The sequence below is a fragment of the Amblyomma americanum genome, chromosome 3 (assembly GCF_052857255.1).
Source record: "Amblyomma americanum isolate KBUSLIRL-KWMA chromosome 3, ASM5285725v1, whole genome shotgun sequence".
Taxonomy (NCBI): Eukaryota; Metazoa; Arthropoda; class Arachnida; order Ixodida; family Ixodidae; genus Amblyomma; species Amblyomma americanum.
Genome location: NC_135499.1, coordinates 174834668 through 174853175, shown reverse-complemented (window position 1 = coordinate 174853175; position 18508 = coordinate 174834668). Strand labels below are relative to the sequence as shown.

The following is an 18508-nucleotide window of genomic DNA, read 5'->3' as shown; positions in this document are numbered from 1 at the left end:
TTAATCAATTGATATGTATGTTGATATACACCAACGGATAACTAAACAGTGCTAAACACGTGGTGCTAAAGTGCTATAAACACGTGGCGCGACCTTGAGAAAGAATTTAGCGAAATGTAAAAGTAACAAAGGGTGAATGGATGACGTCATGTACGGTATAACGAATGCAAATCACGTGACTTAACATGATGTCGATCGGCGCATTGAAAAGACGCCTACATAGATGGGAAGGAAGACGCAGCCGTTTCGAGGCGCTCCGGTGCTGGCAGTTGTCTGGAATGCACTCAACGTTACAAATGCCAAGCCGTGTCACAGTTGCCAAATACACCAGAACTTTCGCTCGCTAACCAGGTTCAACAGTATATAGCTTTTCTTTTTAGAAGGCGTCTCGCCGTTCCGGCGCAGATTTACGTTCCCCTCGCGTCGGCCCGCGGGGTCCTGTGCGTCCATAAGGTGCGCTCTTTATGAGCTGCTCGTTGTGTGGTGAAGCCTTCTTACGAGGACACCGCCGCGTGCGAGGAGGTTCCACCGCTACTGCGTCGCCCCTGTGAAGGAGGCCACGGAAGGCCTTACTGTGTTGCAGAAGTTCTGCTCTGATATTTCCGACACAAGGCATGCACTACAGGATGACGGAATTGAGAAAAACCGCCAATGCCACAGTTTTTACTTGAAAGCAGACAACCACGGCCTATTTCTTTATGTTAAATTTTCCGCGGCAATAAACTGTTTCAGGGAGTTTTTTGCATCCATTCGACTTTTCGGCCTTCTGATGATTTGGACCTTTTTGCGGCCCTTAAGGTTTTTACTCTATTGTGAAACCAGTATATTATTAACTTTTATCGACCACACTTGAGTAAACAATCTGAGCACAGTCTTTCACCCATATTTTTTGTTCTAATGCATTCAGCTACATATGCATAGAGAAATAAATCTAAAATACTATTAGTACGCATAGTCATCAATAAAGCAAATTGCAATCTTAGATCATATTAAAGTGCACTTCTGATAATTCAAACATCTATTGTATTTTTCCTCTGGGAGAAGGCGTCCGCACCGAGAAAGTACCAAACGGAATCCCCGCATTTACACTCAGCAATTAGGTTGATGCTACATAGTTCTAACGACATGCATTCTCCCCAACTCTCACTGAACCGGAGAAAATATTCTGAAACTAAAACGAATTAAGTATTTATCAGCAGATGGTACCACCATTTATGATGGGGCGGAGTATGATGTGTTTTTTAGTTTTACATATAATTTTCTGGCTTATCTAAATGTTAGTCTCGGTCTCAGTATTCTTCTCTAGCTATGTTTCTGAATGCATCTGGTCATTATTTCCTACAGCCTCGCCACTGTAAATTCAGGCAGCCATCCAATGTTGCTTACAGAATCATATTACTCCTAAAGTGTGTAACCATCAATATTGAACCACAGTTTGACTCACAGGTCAACATGGCCAACAATTTATTGTCGCATATATTTATATAGTTATGTACACTTGCTTCTTTTAACACCCACGCAATATATGCATATACTCAGCAAGTTTCGTATATCGACAAGTAATCAACAAGTGATGATATATATCAACATTAATCTAAACATCCAAGGGAACTGCGAGGAAACAACAGTGACACGTGTCTGTGTGTTGCTCTATACGCTCAATGATTATCGATGGTCTGAGAACACATGTGCAGAGTAACAATGACCACTCAAGGATCCCCCTCAAGGGAGCAGTCTGCTTGAAGAATAAAAGACAAAGTGAGCCTGTTACACTCATTCAGCTGAGCGATGGGACAGACGGCTGAAGCATGTGTGGGCACCATGGTTCTCCACCAACACATCCTAGGTGAGAGGTTGTCACGAAGTACGCTTTGAGGCTTAGCAATGGCAGAAAAGTAAGCTTGTACAGCAGCAATCCTCACCGCTTGCAAGCTAAACTAAGCGAGAACAAGTATTGGTGCAACAAACGGAAAAGAGCAAGTGGCTTAACCTGAATACCGAGCAATCTGTGTAGAAAACTCGTGCCTCAATTTGTTGTGTTCTGCAACGTATAGGTGACTATGTATAGATGCACATGTGAGAAGAACACTAGCAAGCACACAATAATATGCTCGCAGCACTCATTCACGCTAGTAGCCGCTGGCGTGAAGAAGAGGGCCACTACAGGCTGGTTGGTTCATATTCACAGAGAAGGATGCAACAGTGCTATGAAGACGGGACATGACAGAACGAGACAGACACTTGCACAGTTTGCTGCAAGTGGCAGTCTCATTCTCTGATGTCTCGTCTTTATGACATCCTTTCCTCATAGCATCCTGTTTCATCCTTCTAGCATGAAGAAGGTCCTCACAAGTGACAACTTTCTTGCAACAAAACTGGCAGAAAAATTACCCTTTCTGTTCTGACCTTGCCAACATTGGTTTACACAAAAGTGCAATCAAAAGTAAGCTTAAATTGAGCGATAAGTGTGACGACCCCAAAGCATGCACCCATTCAGGTGTAAAGTGAAGGCCGGAACTTACGCAGTGGGGTGCCAAGAAAGCAACTACTAAGTCACATCTCTGAGGGCAAAAATGGATGCAAACAGGTAATCAATGTACACGAGAGTTCTCCAATTATGCACTGCAAAATGAGATGCAAACATAACCAGAGAAACACTGAAACGTATAAAAAACTACACCAGGTGCACCTGGAATGCATGCCTGTTGTGTTTCGACAAAACCCGCAGCACCATCACTGAGCAGGAAAATCGTCTGGAACTGAGAAGTATACTATGGCATGTAAGCAAGTTTGAGTCCCTCTTCCTCTTCCACAACCACTCAAAACAATTAAAGACAGCACAATGCCCATTGTAAACAGCTACCAACAGACGAAGTAAATAAGGATCGGTATGCCTTCATGGCTTATACAGCAGGTTACATGACAGAAAAATTCAAACTACGCACCTCGTTCCCAAGTCTTTCCATCTGCACAATTTCTCGAATGAGGCGACGCTCTACCAGAGTCCTCATGCATAAAAGTACTAGCAGGCGTTCCAATCAGCCTCCTACCCTTGCCTTTATGCAAATCAGCACACCACGATTCAAAGAAAGCAGAAAGCCCATGAGCTTCAGCACCATAGTGAAAATCACGGAAAACTGCTCGTGACATGCGGACGTATTGTCACTGCATTTTAAACAACTTGGGGTAGGCCTTAGCCTTCTGTTTTTCAAACAACTACACAAGAAAACTCTGGTGAGCTTATACTACAAATATGTGGTGCAACTCGCATCAGCTTGCGTTCCAGTTTCTCTCCATTAATGGCAGTATGGTGTTGACAGTAAATGTGGCCATGCGAGGCCATCACTCACACTAACACGAACATGACACGTTGACCTACACGACAAGAATGAACAAGCATGTTTGCAAAACAAGGGACGTGCCACTGGAGGACAACTGTGAGGAAGGAAATAAAAGGAGGGAAGGGCATTAAACACACATAATCACAGATTCCTTGTTGGAAAGGCTCTTAAGTCTACGTCTATATGCCGCAAAGAAAGCAAGGAAACAGTGTAGGCACTCGGAAACTCTTTATGTTGCCTATTCCTCTATGAATCAGCGCACGCAGCAAGAGGAAATGGATACTTTCTGTCTTTTCAGGGACCCCGTGACTCACCAAATATCTCAACATGAACTACGTATGTACACACAGGGTCTTTTTTTTAAGTGTCAGTGAGTAAAACGAGAGTGCTTACATGGAAACAGTGTTTAAGTCTGGTTCCAAGCCTCTGCATGCTTGGCTGAAGGTGGGGGGGGGGGGGGAGGGGGGGGGGGGGGGCAAAAAAAATGGTGTTGATCATCACTTAGTTCTATGTACATATAGCTTAGTGCTGGTTTTAGGGCTGAACAAACACATTGGAAAATGTACACTAGGTCTGTAACAGAGGTTGCAAACAACATAGAAAACCACGACATGCACTAAGTGCAACAACACTTAAAGTGTGCCAAATCACGAGCAAACATCTGTATTGCAATGTGTTTCGCACCCACTAGGGTTACCGCAGTTGTTGGCACCGAGAGATAAGTTGCTTTTTTCGATGAACTGGAACAGCTCGTTGCCTAGAATTACAAGTGCTTTCCCTGTTTGCCACCTACAGCATGAATTCGTCGCAGCCATGGCACGGCATTCTGGTTGTATTGCTTTAAATTTTCCAAGCAGAAGGAGACTGAGACAAAACGGCTCAAGGCTCAACAAGAACTTTCGTAAGTACGTGCTGAACTGCTGTGAGCAGTTCTACAACACACCGTGTGCCCAGGCTACTCCACAATACCAGTGTCACCAAATTCCACGGTGAAAGAAAACCAACACTCGGCAAACCCGCCAGAGGGTCTGGTCTCACACACACAAGCACACACAGATGTTCAAACCTGCGTGGTTCGTTGCGGTTTCTCGTCACTTCTAGAGTTGCTCGTGTTCTCAGCTGTTGCCAGGTTTTTCAGCTCTGCGGTACCCACAGTCTCATGGGCTGCTACCGCGTCATGCTTGTCAATGCCGTTGCGTGGCTCCGGGACCTCAGCTTTGCTTGAGACTTTGCCCTGAGACTCAGCAGTGCCCCCATTATGCTCTGCCCTACTCTTTCCTGCTATGTCTGCAGACTCTTTCCGTTCAGACTTGCCGCCCTTGTCGGACACCTCACGGCGAGACGAAGCTTCTTTCCGGTCTGACCTGCTGCTTTTGTCAGAGGGTTCCTTCGTGCCAGTTCGTGACATGCTGGAAGTACGCATGGTTGTCTGCTCTTTCCTGTCCGAATCCTTGCTCTTAGACGAGGCTTTCCGTGCATCTGTAGTGTGATCGCCACCTACCGCACCAATAGATGCTTCGTGCTTTGGTGCCTGGTCGAAAAACTGTGGACCTGCTCCACCTTCGGGTGACCGCTGAGAATCAGAAGACCTGCAGTGTCAACAAGGCAGCTCTACTGCAGTAAATGCGCACAGGAACCAAAATGGGCCACACGCACAGCAAATGTGAGTGCTGCTGATCGGGTGCTTCAGTCTGAAAAATTCAGTTTCAGACTGATTTCAGACTGAGATTCAGTCTTAAAAACTTAATTGAGGCTGATAGATTAAATTTCACACTCTACAAAGTTGGAAATATTGGTCATGACTATGTTCACGTTCTTACGAGGTGCAGGACGGTTCGAAATATTGTATAAGTCTGATACAAGGGAGTCAAATATATCGGTCAGCAAATGTGCTTGGAAAGAGCAGCGGCTTAGTAGTGTCTCTACTGAGCTTGAAGGACTATAGACACCTCATATTAGTTGCATGTTTTGTTTGTCGTAATAGTGGATAAGACACTATAATAGAACAGAATCCCAATGAAACGAATCTCACAGGGTCACGAAAATATTTGTACAGGGCAATCCACTTATAACGATATTGAAAAAACCAGAAAATCCAATCATTATAACTGATTATCGTTATATCTGGACCGGCAAAAAAAAAAAAAACACGCACATAATCTGCCATGCATGTAGGTATTACACCATACATAGCCATCGCCTGGGACGTCCAGCAGGCTCGGGGTCCATTCGAAAAGCAAAAGCCTCATGACCCACCACAAACGGGCCAAACTGGGGTAGTGCAGAGTAGGGCATAACCCTGGGTCTATGCTTGGCCAACGTCATGACACCACGTCAAACCGTCAGTTGCTGGCATTTTAATAAAGTTATTCCTATCCTAGCCGCCGCCACCCATGCTCCTGTCAATGGCGCATAGCGTCTTGGCACTCTGCCAAATTCACTGAGAGCCACCCCCATCCCCTCTGTAGCTCCCATCAAAAGATAAAAAGGCTTTGATGTTACTGGCGCACAGCATCTTGGCGTGCTGCCAAGGTCTGCACTGCGGACAGCGAACCTGGGGAAGAAAAGCTAATGCTTAAAAATAAAAAATAAAGTGAATTCTCAACCATGTCAATGACAATAGTGGTGGAAATCAGGAGGAGGGGTGGGGGGGGTGGGGGGGAGATACCCAATTTATGAACGCACAAACGAGCGGAAACTACACATTTGTAAGAGGCAGCTTTTCACGGCAGCAGCCAAGCAAACTCCTCCCTCCAGCGATTGCGACTGCGACAGCGCTTGGTTCCCAAGGCCATAGGCAACGCTCCTACATAGATTTCACCATGCTGGTTCTTTTGTGAAGTTCTTACATCACTCACTTCAAAGTATTTTATTTTTATCAAACTTTCAAACAAATTTTGGTCCTAAACACCTTCCGGGCAGCAAGAATCCTATCGTTGTATACGGTTTAATTTTTACATAGGGGCAATGGGAGAATTGATAAATCTAAAGAATTTGATCGTTATAAGTGATATATTGTTATATCTGGTACTGATATAAGTGGATTACACTGTACCACCCAAAACAAACAAAATGTGTAAGCAGAAGCATGGGAAATGCATTCATGCATATCTATTTAAAGCTGACAGGATTTATTCACAGGTGTGAAGCTAGTGGTGCATACAGCGCAAATGGCAATTGAGGAGAATTCGATGGACACGTCGCCACTCACTGCTCACAGTGTGTACAACGCGACTGGTTATCGCGGCGTCGGCGATGTACAGGCAGCGCTTAGTGCTTGAGGGTGTGGTGACGGCTCGAGCATTCTCATCATCCAGAGTAGCATGGCAGAATGTTGAGAACACCCGAAATTCAGCACAATGTTCACAATGCACACCAGCCAGGAAATTTTACTAATTCGTATCATCCTGAAATTCATATAAACTGTGTCCGTATCACCGAGATTCTACTATACATGGATCACCATATGATAGTTATTCGCCTACAACCACCAAATAATTTGGAATTTAAAGGAGTATAGAAACCAAATGTTTGCTTGTATGTTTTCTTCTTTCAAATGATGCATATAAGACATTAGTATGCACAGATCACCCCGTGGTATTCACCTACAACCGCTAAATAACTTATAATTTAATTCCTTCTTGAAGGTGCTGTGCAGCCCTCAATACCGAAGGCCTAGACATAGGAGCTGCAAGAAATGCAACTAGCAATTGTAATCTCAAACCACTTGAGAATAGCAACATATGAGCACTGCGTCGTCCTTCAAGACTGTATTTTTCTCGCTCAAAAGAGAAATGCTTTCAGACTGTTTTGTGACTAAAAGTGGTACAGTTGAACATAACCATCAGTGTCATGTGATCCCCGTCTTCAAATCTTTTATGCTAAGGGTTGCACACCACCATCAAGTTACATGCCGTAAAAACCGGACTATAGGTCGGACCGGAATATAGGTCGACCACCTAACTAACCAATTCTAAAAATGAAAAAGATCTTTTTCAATGGGAAAAGTACCGAAAGACATCCTTACTTTGAAACAAATGCGACTCGAGAGGTTGCACAATGGTGACAGTATTTAATTTCATTTAAATGGTGCTTGTATGTACACCCGGCAAATTTTTTAAAAAATATCGCGCACCAATCGGCCCGCGTGTTTGTTTCTGGCACAGGCAAGTACGGCGCCGTAGAGCAAAGCCCTCCTCTTCATGAATCGCCGCAACCAGGATGGTGAGCCTTTGAATTGCGCCCTCGTGAGTCTAGAGGCACGCGCGATCTCTGCCGCTTTCACGCGGATGCATTCGGCAGTCACAGGCAGCGATCTTGCTCGCAGCGCAACGTTTCCTTCCTATTCTCGATACACTACGGTCTGCCCACGAAATGATGTTTTCTTCTGGTTGCTGCAAGTTGTAATACGCAGCTTCTGCCTCCGCCAGTACTGAATGCTCTTTTCGGATACTCCAAATTCGCGCTGTGCCGCCAGGTTCCCGTGAGCTTCCTCGTACTCAATCGTGTTTTTCTTGAAGGCGACGGCAAATTGCCGTTAGCTTCCGCTTTGCATCTACTGAAACGCAAAATGGCGGCACTGCTGCTGATGGCGATGGTGATGGAGGCTGCTGACTTCAGCCACCCATTGTTGCAAGACTTCCGTATTTTTTCCGCCAATGATCGGTATATAAGACGGGGGTCGACTTTTCACCATGGTTTTTTGAAAAAAAGTTCGACCTATATTCCGGTTTTTACGGTAGTTCACCCAGCCATGCAGTTCCACATGCTACTCCTCTGAGGTGTCAAGCATCAGAAAGGAGGCAACACTCACGAGGGGATCGTGCTCACTCTCGCCACCTCGGCAGTAGCAGCAGCGGCAGCAGCGGTCTTGTCTGTGGACTCCTTGCGCGTGATGCCCTTGACGAGCTTGCGCATGCCAGGCAAGTGGGGCAGGCCTTGAATCATTGCCTTGGCACCCGCAATGGCACCACCTCCTCCTGCTTCCTCGCCTTCCTCCTTGATGACACCAAGAACGCCCGCGTCGTTTGGCAGTGCCATATCGAGATCTTCCGGGATGGGAATGTCATCTGTGCCACATGACAAGGAAGAAAAAACACTCATCAACACTTGAGGCAGGGGTGTGCAGACTGAATTCAGCAGTGTTGATTCCATAGTTCATGCAGTGTATTGAAATAAACACCTTGTTAACGAGACTTACCCTCAAAGGCTCACTATGTCATAATAGATATGGGTCTGCCGCTGACAAGGTTCTTCTGAGATGCACATCGCCGTGAGTATTTTGAGCAATGAGTGTGCTAACACAAGCAAGCTAGTATTTTTTTCCATGTAACAGTCAAATCTCATAATACTTTTATTTCATCAAGTCATCAAAACACTGACAATAATGTCACTTCCCTAACACTGCACAAACATTACAAATACTACACGCTGCAAAACAGGCTGCCCAAGCATTGCTGAAATGTTCAGTAAACAGGCTTCAGTAAACATTCAATAAACAGCCAAGCAGCCCTAATTAATGACTTGCAAGGAATGCAAGGCCACCAGAAGGCAAGCGTGTACTAGTGCTGAGTACAGTCACAAGATTTAAGGTAACTGGTGCTGTTTGAATTGCTTACTGTATTTACTCACTCTAATGCACACTTTTTTTCAAGAAAAAAATCAGCTAATATTGGCACGCATGTTAGAAACGAGTACAAAAGTGAAACTACACCAACAACATCCTACAGTCATCAGCATCACAAAAAGATGGCTTGGTATTTCTTATGCGTCAATATTGCCTACCGCAGTCATGCACACTGACAGGCCTCGCAAGCATCTGAAGTGTCCCATCAGCAAAGTTCTAACCTGAATTTCGGGCAAAATGGAAATGTCAGTTGCAAAGGGGTGCCAATCACTATGACACTAGGCTGTAAAAAAAAAAAGTGACCTTGTGTGTGGAGGCAAGTGGCAAGTCTTGCTGCCTCCTGTCCGAAACTAGTGTGCTAGTTGGCAGAAGCATAGAGACAGGAATTTAACCAGCAAATCAACTCAAAAAAGTTTCAGCAGGGTGAAGAAGGGCCAGTTTCCAGAAAAAGAAGAGCATACTGGCTTCGTGCAAACACAGCAAGCAGACTTAGGCCTATGACCATGGAAGTCTTAAAAATTAGGGCAATGAGGCTGGTGAGGCAGAAAGGCCTGACAAGAATGGAGTTCAAAGCCAGCAAGTGCTGAGCTGCAAACATTACGAGAAAGCATGGGCAGTAATGCTTCTGGTCAAATCCAATTTGGAGCCCTTGGAGCAGAGAAAGTCAACTTAGGAGTCTGGAGCACTTTTTAAGCAAAAAAAACTGATTTAGAAGCACTCTGGAGCATGTAGATTTTAGTTCCCAAATCTCTTTCAGTGGAAAACAGTGCTGGAAAAGTGAGCGTGATGAAAAGATATGCCACAACGTTATGTTTGTCATCACTGGCACAGAGTGGCACTTGAGATGTCTTCAATTATGATTTATCCAGTATAATTGAAGAGGAGTCACTTCTGGGAAATATGTCATGCATCGTTTAGTTAAAGGGCAAATATTTTGCATAACTCGCAAGCAAAGTAGCTCAAATGTGTTGATGTGTGGCTCCCTACTTTCCTTTATTCCTTATTAAACCTGCTCCACACTAAAACCTCTTCAGTTATTCAGTAATATCAGTCAGTTCTGTCATGTTTTCTTGCACACTTGTGCTTTCCTCATTAGAAAGCAATAAGACTCACTGCCTCCATATCCTTATGAGACAGGTCAATCATGATCAATCCCTCTGCTCACTGAAGCATCATCTTTAACGATTCTGCCTGGAGTGCGCAAAAAGCCTTCACTAAACATACATGATATTTAGCGCTTCATTAAAAAAAATGGCGAAGTGCCAGAGTAACCATGTTGCCCTATTGAAATGAATGAAGAAGTGTAAGCCTAGAAACTCCATGCAGTTGTGCTCATTTATAATAAACACTGGCCTAGCACGAATGAGATCGATGCGGCAGCAAACACGCATTATGGCTATAGCACCGAGTTTGGAATAGATCGAACATACCCAGACACGGTGCTCAGTTGCAATAAAGACACAAAGGCCAGAAGCCCACATGCAAGAACACATCGTGCAGCTGCAATCTTCATCGTGAGCTCCTAAATAAACGTAAAAATTTTCCCCACACAACATGAAAATGATGGCGATACATGCATGTGATAGAAGGAATGAATAATCCTCCATGTGAGCCCTGCATTGTACTATCTCGCATACATTTTGAGCTCGCTGCGAAGCTACTCAAGTAAGCCTGTTTCACATGCAAGTGCAAAAGCTGGCGATTTCTGCAACAGCGCCGCAGAATACTGTTTAGAGCGGCCGCGGTGGCTTGAGTGGGCACAGCGACAAAGTTCCAACATGTTTCAGACTATGAAATATGGGTGCATGTTAAAATCGAGTAAGCACGGTAATTACTTGGATGCACAATCCTGTTCCTGCAATGTTGCCAATAAGAGGCCCCCTGCCTTTCTTTAAGTGCAATTTTTAACTTTCTGAGAACACCTCACAACATAAGACAAGGAGATCCACTCGAATGGATACAGTCAAGGTCTGCAATTTATGCCCCTTTTGTGAGTTAGCCAGTGGGAACAATAAGGACACTTACTGGTTGTACTAAAAGATGACATTTGGTTTCCAACATAGGGGCCTCGTTTACAATCAGGCGATTCACAATGTAGTGATCACCTCATTATGGACGGGACCACCAAACTGACCGCTGAACCGTGAACACAGCATGTTGACATTCTAGCTGTCCCCCATTTGCCCTCCTGACCAGCCATGATTCCATCTCTAAAGCAGTGGCTTACAAAAGGCACTGCCACAATTACTTGCATAATGGACCCACTTTTTTTTTTCACGAAAGTTGTCATCTTTTTATGGGACGAGTGCATAACATGGCAAAAAAAAAAAGTTGACAAATTTTCTGTAAGAGTTGAAATTTCATATCATATGCCTGCCCGCCTGTATGCCTGCCCTCATGCCCGCTTGCCCGCCCATCCGCCACCCTATCCTTCCGCCTGCTGGCACGTCCATTCATCATCAACAAAACAAAAGCGCGCAGTTGATAAGTTGCGTCTTCGCACCACCTGCATTCCTGCTGCCAGCGTTTAGTGCTGTTCACTGCAAAAGGTGTTTGCTGTATTACGGTGCGATGCGATGATTTTGTGACAGTCGACGGCGCTGGACAGTCACGGTGAGGTAAAACGAACATGCTGAACACCAGCCCTGAAGGTGAAGGTCGCGTTTTTTACATGAGGTTTAAAAAAAGTACATTTTCAACCACAAAAGTGGGGAATGGGTTCATTATGCATGTGGATTCATTAAGCGAGTAAATATCGTATTTCATAAAATAAAGCTAACACGCAGAACTCTTTAGACACCCATGCTACGACAGCGCATTTAATGCTGCTGCATTTGATGTGAATGATTGAGCCACACCCACAAATCAAAGAGCATGTTGAATGAAGTCCTCTTCCTAGGCCCTTACTAACTGTTCCAAGAAAAACTGCACATATTAGCAGACATAGACTTGAAAAAGAAGACTCCTGAAAGCCTTCTCAGTGTTAAGTACGATAATCCTTGTGGAAACCACCATGCCTGCTTTTGCCTTGCAGGGAGGCTCTGTCAGTTTTTGCCACCCACCTGGAAGCTTCTTGGTGCGGAAGGAGGCATTGGTGATGATTGCCTTAGAGACAGTGGTGGTGGAAGTGGTGGGAGAGATGGCCACACTGATGCCCATTGGACCCTCGGCCGGCTGACCACACTGGCTGGCCATTAGAGAGTTCTTGATGGCACTTGTCACCTGCAAAGTGTATGTACCAGAAGAAAGACATGGGCATTAAATATAGCTGCAGCTTCATGTTGTCAGCCACACTGCTCCAAAATGTAACACAAAATGCTGTCAGTACCACACCTCCCTCACAGAACCCAAGGCACCCAGCACAAAGGTGCAGCGGACAATATTACCATGGCATACTTGGGTGCTACTGTTGCAACCAGCCAACCTAACAAAAAAACTCACAACTGTGCATGCTGCTGCTTCTGCCCTCTCCAGACATCAAACATCTCACCTGTCCAACTCTGCACTTTTTTCCCATGTCTGGTAGTGAATAACAACGGCTTGACCATTTTTGCAAAAAGAAGCATAGCAAATCTTAAGCAGATATTGATCAGCAGGTCAGTGTGCCAGTTGTGGAGCATTAGTAAACTTCACTGCCACTTGCGTGAAGGGAGCCTAGGCGGTCATGAAGGACTCCAGAAGATGATGCCGCTCAAAGAATTCAGCAAGCCTAACTCGCTACTTTTGTTTTGAGGTTCCACACACAGCGAAAATTAGCTTGGGCCCAAATTCAGTTCCGACAGATTTCGAAATAAGTTTTACCAAGTTTTACTCAGAATTTGAAGCAGAATAGCAGGAATAAAAGGAGGTTTCACTCAATTAGAAAGAATGAAGAAAAGAAGCAACCTCACTGACTACACGCTGTTCCACACACTGTAGAACTTTTTCCTTTTTTTTCACAATCAAGACATGGCCTGCTAGTTTTTGTTGTTTATCCACATACCAACTGCCTTCTACAGATTTCAGCAGCTCCAATCACTTCATAAGAGGAGTTGTCACCACTATGGCCTGCAACTACACATCAAAGTGTGTTACATGCCCATAACTTCTATAGTGCAACAATACACTGCTATCGCCTTCTCTGCTTATGACCGCCATTTGGACATCTGTTCGTTTGTCGAAAGCAGTTTTCCATAACTGTGGCATCCTCTGTTAGGTCGCTGAATAACAAGCTGCAACAGTAGTATGAATTTTAGCATCCCTTTTCCATTTACCTCTTTTTACCCTCAGGTTTTTTTTCTTTCCTCCCATACACTCATCCCAAATTCATACAAACACTGTGTGTATCTATTAATCACAGCGTCCCTGTGGCTCAAACGTAAGCAGCTCGAAGTGGCCAGGTAATTATGTCTGGAACTGGAACAGTGCCACATATTAAACTAAGAATAACCACTGGCTACATCAGTGAAAGCAGCCAGTTAAAATAGTTGCTCTTGAAAATTTAATTCCAAGACTGCTGCAATAATGATTTTAACAAGCTGCAAGCCCACGGATAGCTTTACTAGCTTTTTATCTTTAACAAGCGCTCTAAAGAGAAGAACAAAAAAAAATGTCGCAGACACAGAGCAGCATTCACAGAGTTAAAAAAACGTACCCTAGTCTTTTTTCAGTGACATGTTAAACATGCAAAAAAAGCAAAACAAAAGTTACTTGGGTAATATTTCACCATGCAAGAAGCTTACCAATAAAACATCTGTGTACATTTGCTGCATGGCTCGTCGATGAATGTCGTTCAAGGCTTGATGCGCAAGGGAAAAGAGGCCGTTGAACCTGGCCAGAAAAACTCACTTGTAAATTACAGTCAACACCACTCACTTGTCAGCGTCGAGGTCCGACAGAGACTGCATTTTTCTTTTCTGCAACACTCTAGTTTAGTATTATGCTTCAATAACACTGTGACAAGATACGCACTGTGTAAGCACTGCAGCTGACATAGTAAAATGATAATACAACGATAAAGAAAAATGATAGTTAAGTGGGAACAACTGGGATTGTTGATACAGGCCAAATGACGCTAAGTGCAGCAAGAAAAGACGACACACACAAAAAGGAAGAGAACTTGAAGCCGAGGCACAGAAACAGCGTTGCATATGTGTGACTCTTTCCCATGTGCTGGGCCATCTTTCATTGTGCCTCACTTTAAGTGTACTGTTTAAAACCCATTTTACCAAGTCCAAGCACATAACAAATTTGTTCATAAAACTGAGATTTTCATAAAAAGAAGAGAAATGTGCCAAGTGCACAAAACTTATTTATTAGCCCTGTAATGCCCAGGCACTGAAACCGTCGGATAAAAGTTATGAATTTCCAGGATTTCACCACTACAAGGTTCCTTCATTGCAGAAGCGTAAAGAACTTGAAGATTTATCAAGGGAAAGGTGATTACAGCAACTAATTTTGGGGCAGCTTTGACAATTTACAAACGTGGAAGATCGATAATTCTGCACGCAAAGGTGCATACAGTAAAACGGGAGCAAAGTTCGTAACTACTTCCTCCTCTGCCAATGCAGCATTTCGACCACAAATTTTGGGCTGTTCTGCCGTTAGGGATAGCTTTTGCACGAATCTGCCTTTCAGCAGACCTCCTGTACCTCTGGCAACTAACACATTAGCCTTGCACCGATAAATATGTTGGAGAAGACCATTACTTCAAGTACACTAGCAATTCACATACTGATGTGAGCAGAAATAAAAATTAATCACATTTTTATGCCTTGTATCACATTTGAAACGCTCCGCGTTACAGTGTTAAAGACAAAATTTGGCCAACAAAGTCGTTACTTTTCCCTAAATGAACTTTTCCCTGAATGGGTTTTACCAAGAGTGGCCTTACACATTTACACATCCTTCACAATAGATGTCAGTTCTTGCTCACTTGCCCATGAAAGACAGCAAACCACCTTGGGTAGGCCTAATCAATTGCATCCACCACTTCGCTAGCCTTCAACCCAATACTTAAGAGAGTGGACCCAGGAAAAGTTTGTTTTTTCCTTCAGAATGGTGCTCCAAGATATTTGTACACCATTTGGGATTTGCCTGTGCCTGGTAAACAAGTTAAAATTGAATTTCTCTTCCACAGTAATATCAGTCAAGATTTCAGCAGCAGAATGGTGATTATGACACCATGAGAAAAGCCGAGCTCATGTGAGGCATACGAAAACTGCAATATAACTACTTCTTTATCCTTTTAATCTGATACAATTTTTACTCTAGCCCGCTTCAGGAGCCAGAATGACAGTAAGTAAGCACACAGCTATAACACAGCAGTGCACACGACCTCAACCTTACATATGATATCGTGACTACCATTTGGTTGTGCACACCAAAATCGGAAAATACATGGGGAAGGTATTGGGTTCCAAATTAATTATGGAACAGGCCAATTCCATGTGGTGAACATCATTTACTAACCCATGGTGCATCATTCCACAGAAGCATTTTGCAACTCAATTTTCAAGCTACAGTCTGGAGAAACTACTTTATTGTCCCATACAGTCCGAAGCTACATTAGATGCCTAGGCATCTATATGGCGGCCACACAGGTGCGACCCTTGCCTGCATCCTATAGGAAAAATTAGACTATCGATGCTTCCGTAAAATTTCTTGTCCGTAAATCCAGTCCGTTAAATGTCGGTACCTCTACGTATGCTGCTGTGAGTGGACTAAATGTCTTGCTGGCTAACAACACATGACCACACCCACGAGCCAATCATTTAAGCAGCTTGCACATGACTAGTTTTATGAACACGGGCGCAGAACCTATCCGAATGCAACAAAGTTCGGAAAAGGCCGGCACAGTTCATGATTCATTATGTTTCTGTGTTGTCATGCATGCAAAGCCATTTTAAAACTACAGTGACTACAGCATACTACTTCCTAGCATCCAATAAAGTAAACATCCCAGTTTTTTTAAGTAAAGGACAGTAAAAGTCAAAAGGGCAAGCTCTACATACATAGAGTAGTATATGGCTTGCAGCATTTCCAGAAGGATCTGTGAATTTAAGTTGACCCGAGGTGCGAAGCTAGCTGGTAGGCTGCTGTCAAAGGACATCCGCCGAACAGTCTCCAACGTCCCCTGATTCACCACTCTACAAACATTCACAAAAGTATAGAAAGCAATTAACAAGGCTATCAACGCAATTCTTATGTCATGCTATCACATGGCAACAATAAGCACTAAACTTTAAGATGTGAGAGTTCCAATCGTGGCCGATGATTTTGCACGGAAAAGATGATAAAAAAGAATATGTACAATACGGAACAAAGTACGTACAAACTGAATACAAACTGAATGCAACCAAATATAGCAAAAGCTTGTTAATTTGAACTTACGGTTAACTCTTAACTGACGCCCGGCTCCTGGCACAGCCCTATGCATCTCAATGGGGGGAAACCTCCAATAATTTGAACATGTTGGTACCCACAACAGTTAATTAAAACTCGGAGCCCCTGGCTTACACTGCTCATCATAGATAGAAGGTGGCCCATAGCGAATACCAATGCATTGCAAATTTACTAGAAATCCAAAACAACGAAAATAAAAAACCAGCCGCCCACACGAGGCGAAATGTGTACTTGGGTTGTGGAGTCAGCTCTCCGACGCAAGCCATTGCAGGCATTCGTTGTACCGCAGTCATTGGGGTTGCGATCACGTGGTGCACACAACGCAGTTGCAGTTTAGGTATTTAAGAACTAGTCGCCACAGTTGTGCTTTTTTTGGTCCAGAGCCTCCTATATTCTTTCAGTGCCCGGCAAAAGAACAAAAAATACACAGAGCGCCACCGAAACAGGGACCCTCCGTCGCTCATTGCACGCTTGCCTGTATTGTGTACATGAAAAGCCACGTTTGTACAGTAAAAGCTCGTTAGTACTACAGCATATTTTTTTTCTGTCCTGTTTTGTGCCCATAAAGCTGACCCTTGCGTTACAGTTGTGATCGTGTTACTTCACGTAAATATGGCAAATCCTAGACAGCTTTAAAGTACAAGCCACGCAGAAATTATTTACCACGCATAATCTACGACCCCATCATACACAAACTTCATGAGCAGCTATCCTTTGCCAAGAATGCCACTTTTAATCCCAACCCCCACCTTCCTCAAATAAACCTCTGGTCATCCTCATCAGTAACGCCACCCAACAAATCAAGCACCAGCCAGAACTTACCTAGAACACATTTTGCAGAACGCAGCCCTGGATGCCTGAGGCATGGTGCTAATAGACTGGTTGTAGACGCGCATTAATACTATGGCCACTTGCAACCTAAATAAGAGAAATGCCAAAGCAAAAACCCAAAAGGATCAACAACGGAGGATCAAGGAAAACATTTACAATGACTAACGTCAAGGCTTAGTCAGGTCTGCAGCCTGCCCCATCCCTTGAAGGGAAATGATGTATAAAAGAAAAAGCGTCAACAGAAGGAGGAAAGAGAGGGAAAGCTTTCAACAAAAAATGAAGGCTAGCATTAGGAGTACAGGACAGGGGCAGAAGTGGTAGAGTAGGCCAATTTCCCATGAAATAGAAATGTTGCAAGCTGGGATTTGGGACAGGGACTGAGGGTGTGTAGTTTATACATCTCGGCGGACCGATAATGTAGTAACAGTATGAGTGCATTTGTAGCAGGGGTGACTGGGTTAGGAACAAGCTTTTTTTTTTTTTCATCCTTGCAAAACAATGCCAGCGAAGATACAACCAAGGCGTTTTCAATGTGACATGGTAAGATCAGGACAACAGAAGTTGCCTCTATATTTCGTGACAACTTTTTCTGGAAGTAGAACTCAAGCTAAGGAACCCCCCCCTCCACTTGCAGTTATTTGTTTTCTCTTAAAACATAGAATAAACGCAGCAGCTAACTTTCAATGCTGAAAGTCAAGGAAAAAAACACTTTTCTAGCTTGGAGAGAATTTGCTAGGCATGTATTCCCATAGATGGTGCCAGCTGCACCAGCGACAAAGTGAAGGTACCATGAAGACAGTAACACACCAGGTGGCTTGGTGCACAGTCGCGTAGCCGAACTATTTGGTGGAATGATACAATTAAGGACAATCTGCCCCTGTAGCTTTCCCTTCAATGCCAAGAAAAGCTGTCTCTGAGTACAGTGACCCTCGATGCACCAAAAGGGGAGGAACAAATGAACATTCGCTCAGTGAAGAAAGAACACGCTTGTTCACCCTCCGTTGCAGAGCCTTTACAAATGCTTCACTACAAATATTATGCCACTAAAGAACTGCTTATACAAAAAAAAAATGCTTGAATGCTTACAATGAAGTGTGAAGCTGATGAAAGTCAAATTCTGCTTGCACACTACCTTACAAATCAAGGACTTTCGCAGCTGCAGCAGATCTAATATTACAAACAGGCACAAGGCCCATAAAAAAAAATCATTACTTAGTATGCCCAGATTTTACCTACAATTTTTGCAACGTGTTTCAGGACTTCCTTCCACTGAAAGAGCCCTAATTATACTGGAGTTGTGAAAACGTCAGAAAAAAAAAGCAAAAGC

General features: G+C 43.9%; 1 protein-coding gene across 2 annotated transcripts in view; it reads right to left on the bottom strand.

The window, feature by feature from the left end:
• Positions 1 to 1447: 1447 nt before the first annotated feature.
• Hyccin (PI4KA lipid kinase complex subunit hyccin) overlaps positions 1448 to 18508 on the bottom strand; it is a 32028-nt gene continuing 14967 nt past the window's right edge. For both annotated transcript variants that reach the window (XM_077658851.1, XM_077658852.1), the window contains exons 8-13: positions 17173 to 17268; positions 15960 to 16094; positions 13689 to 13776; positions 12030 to 12189; positions 8155 to 8410; positions 1448 to 4930 (exon numbers count right to left, since the gene is read on the bottom strand). In XM_077658851.1, coding sequence (XP_077514977.1) covers positions 4402 to 4930; positions 8155 to 8410; positions 12030 to 12189; positions 13689 to 13776; positions 15960 to 16094; positions 17173 to 17268 — 1264 coding nt within the window. In that variant the 3' untranslated portion in view covers positions 1448 to 4401. The remainder of the gene's footprint in view (positions 4931 to 8154; positions 8411 to 12029; positions 12190 to 13688; positions 13777 to 15959; positions 16095 to 17172; positions 17269 to 18508) is intronic.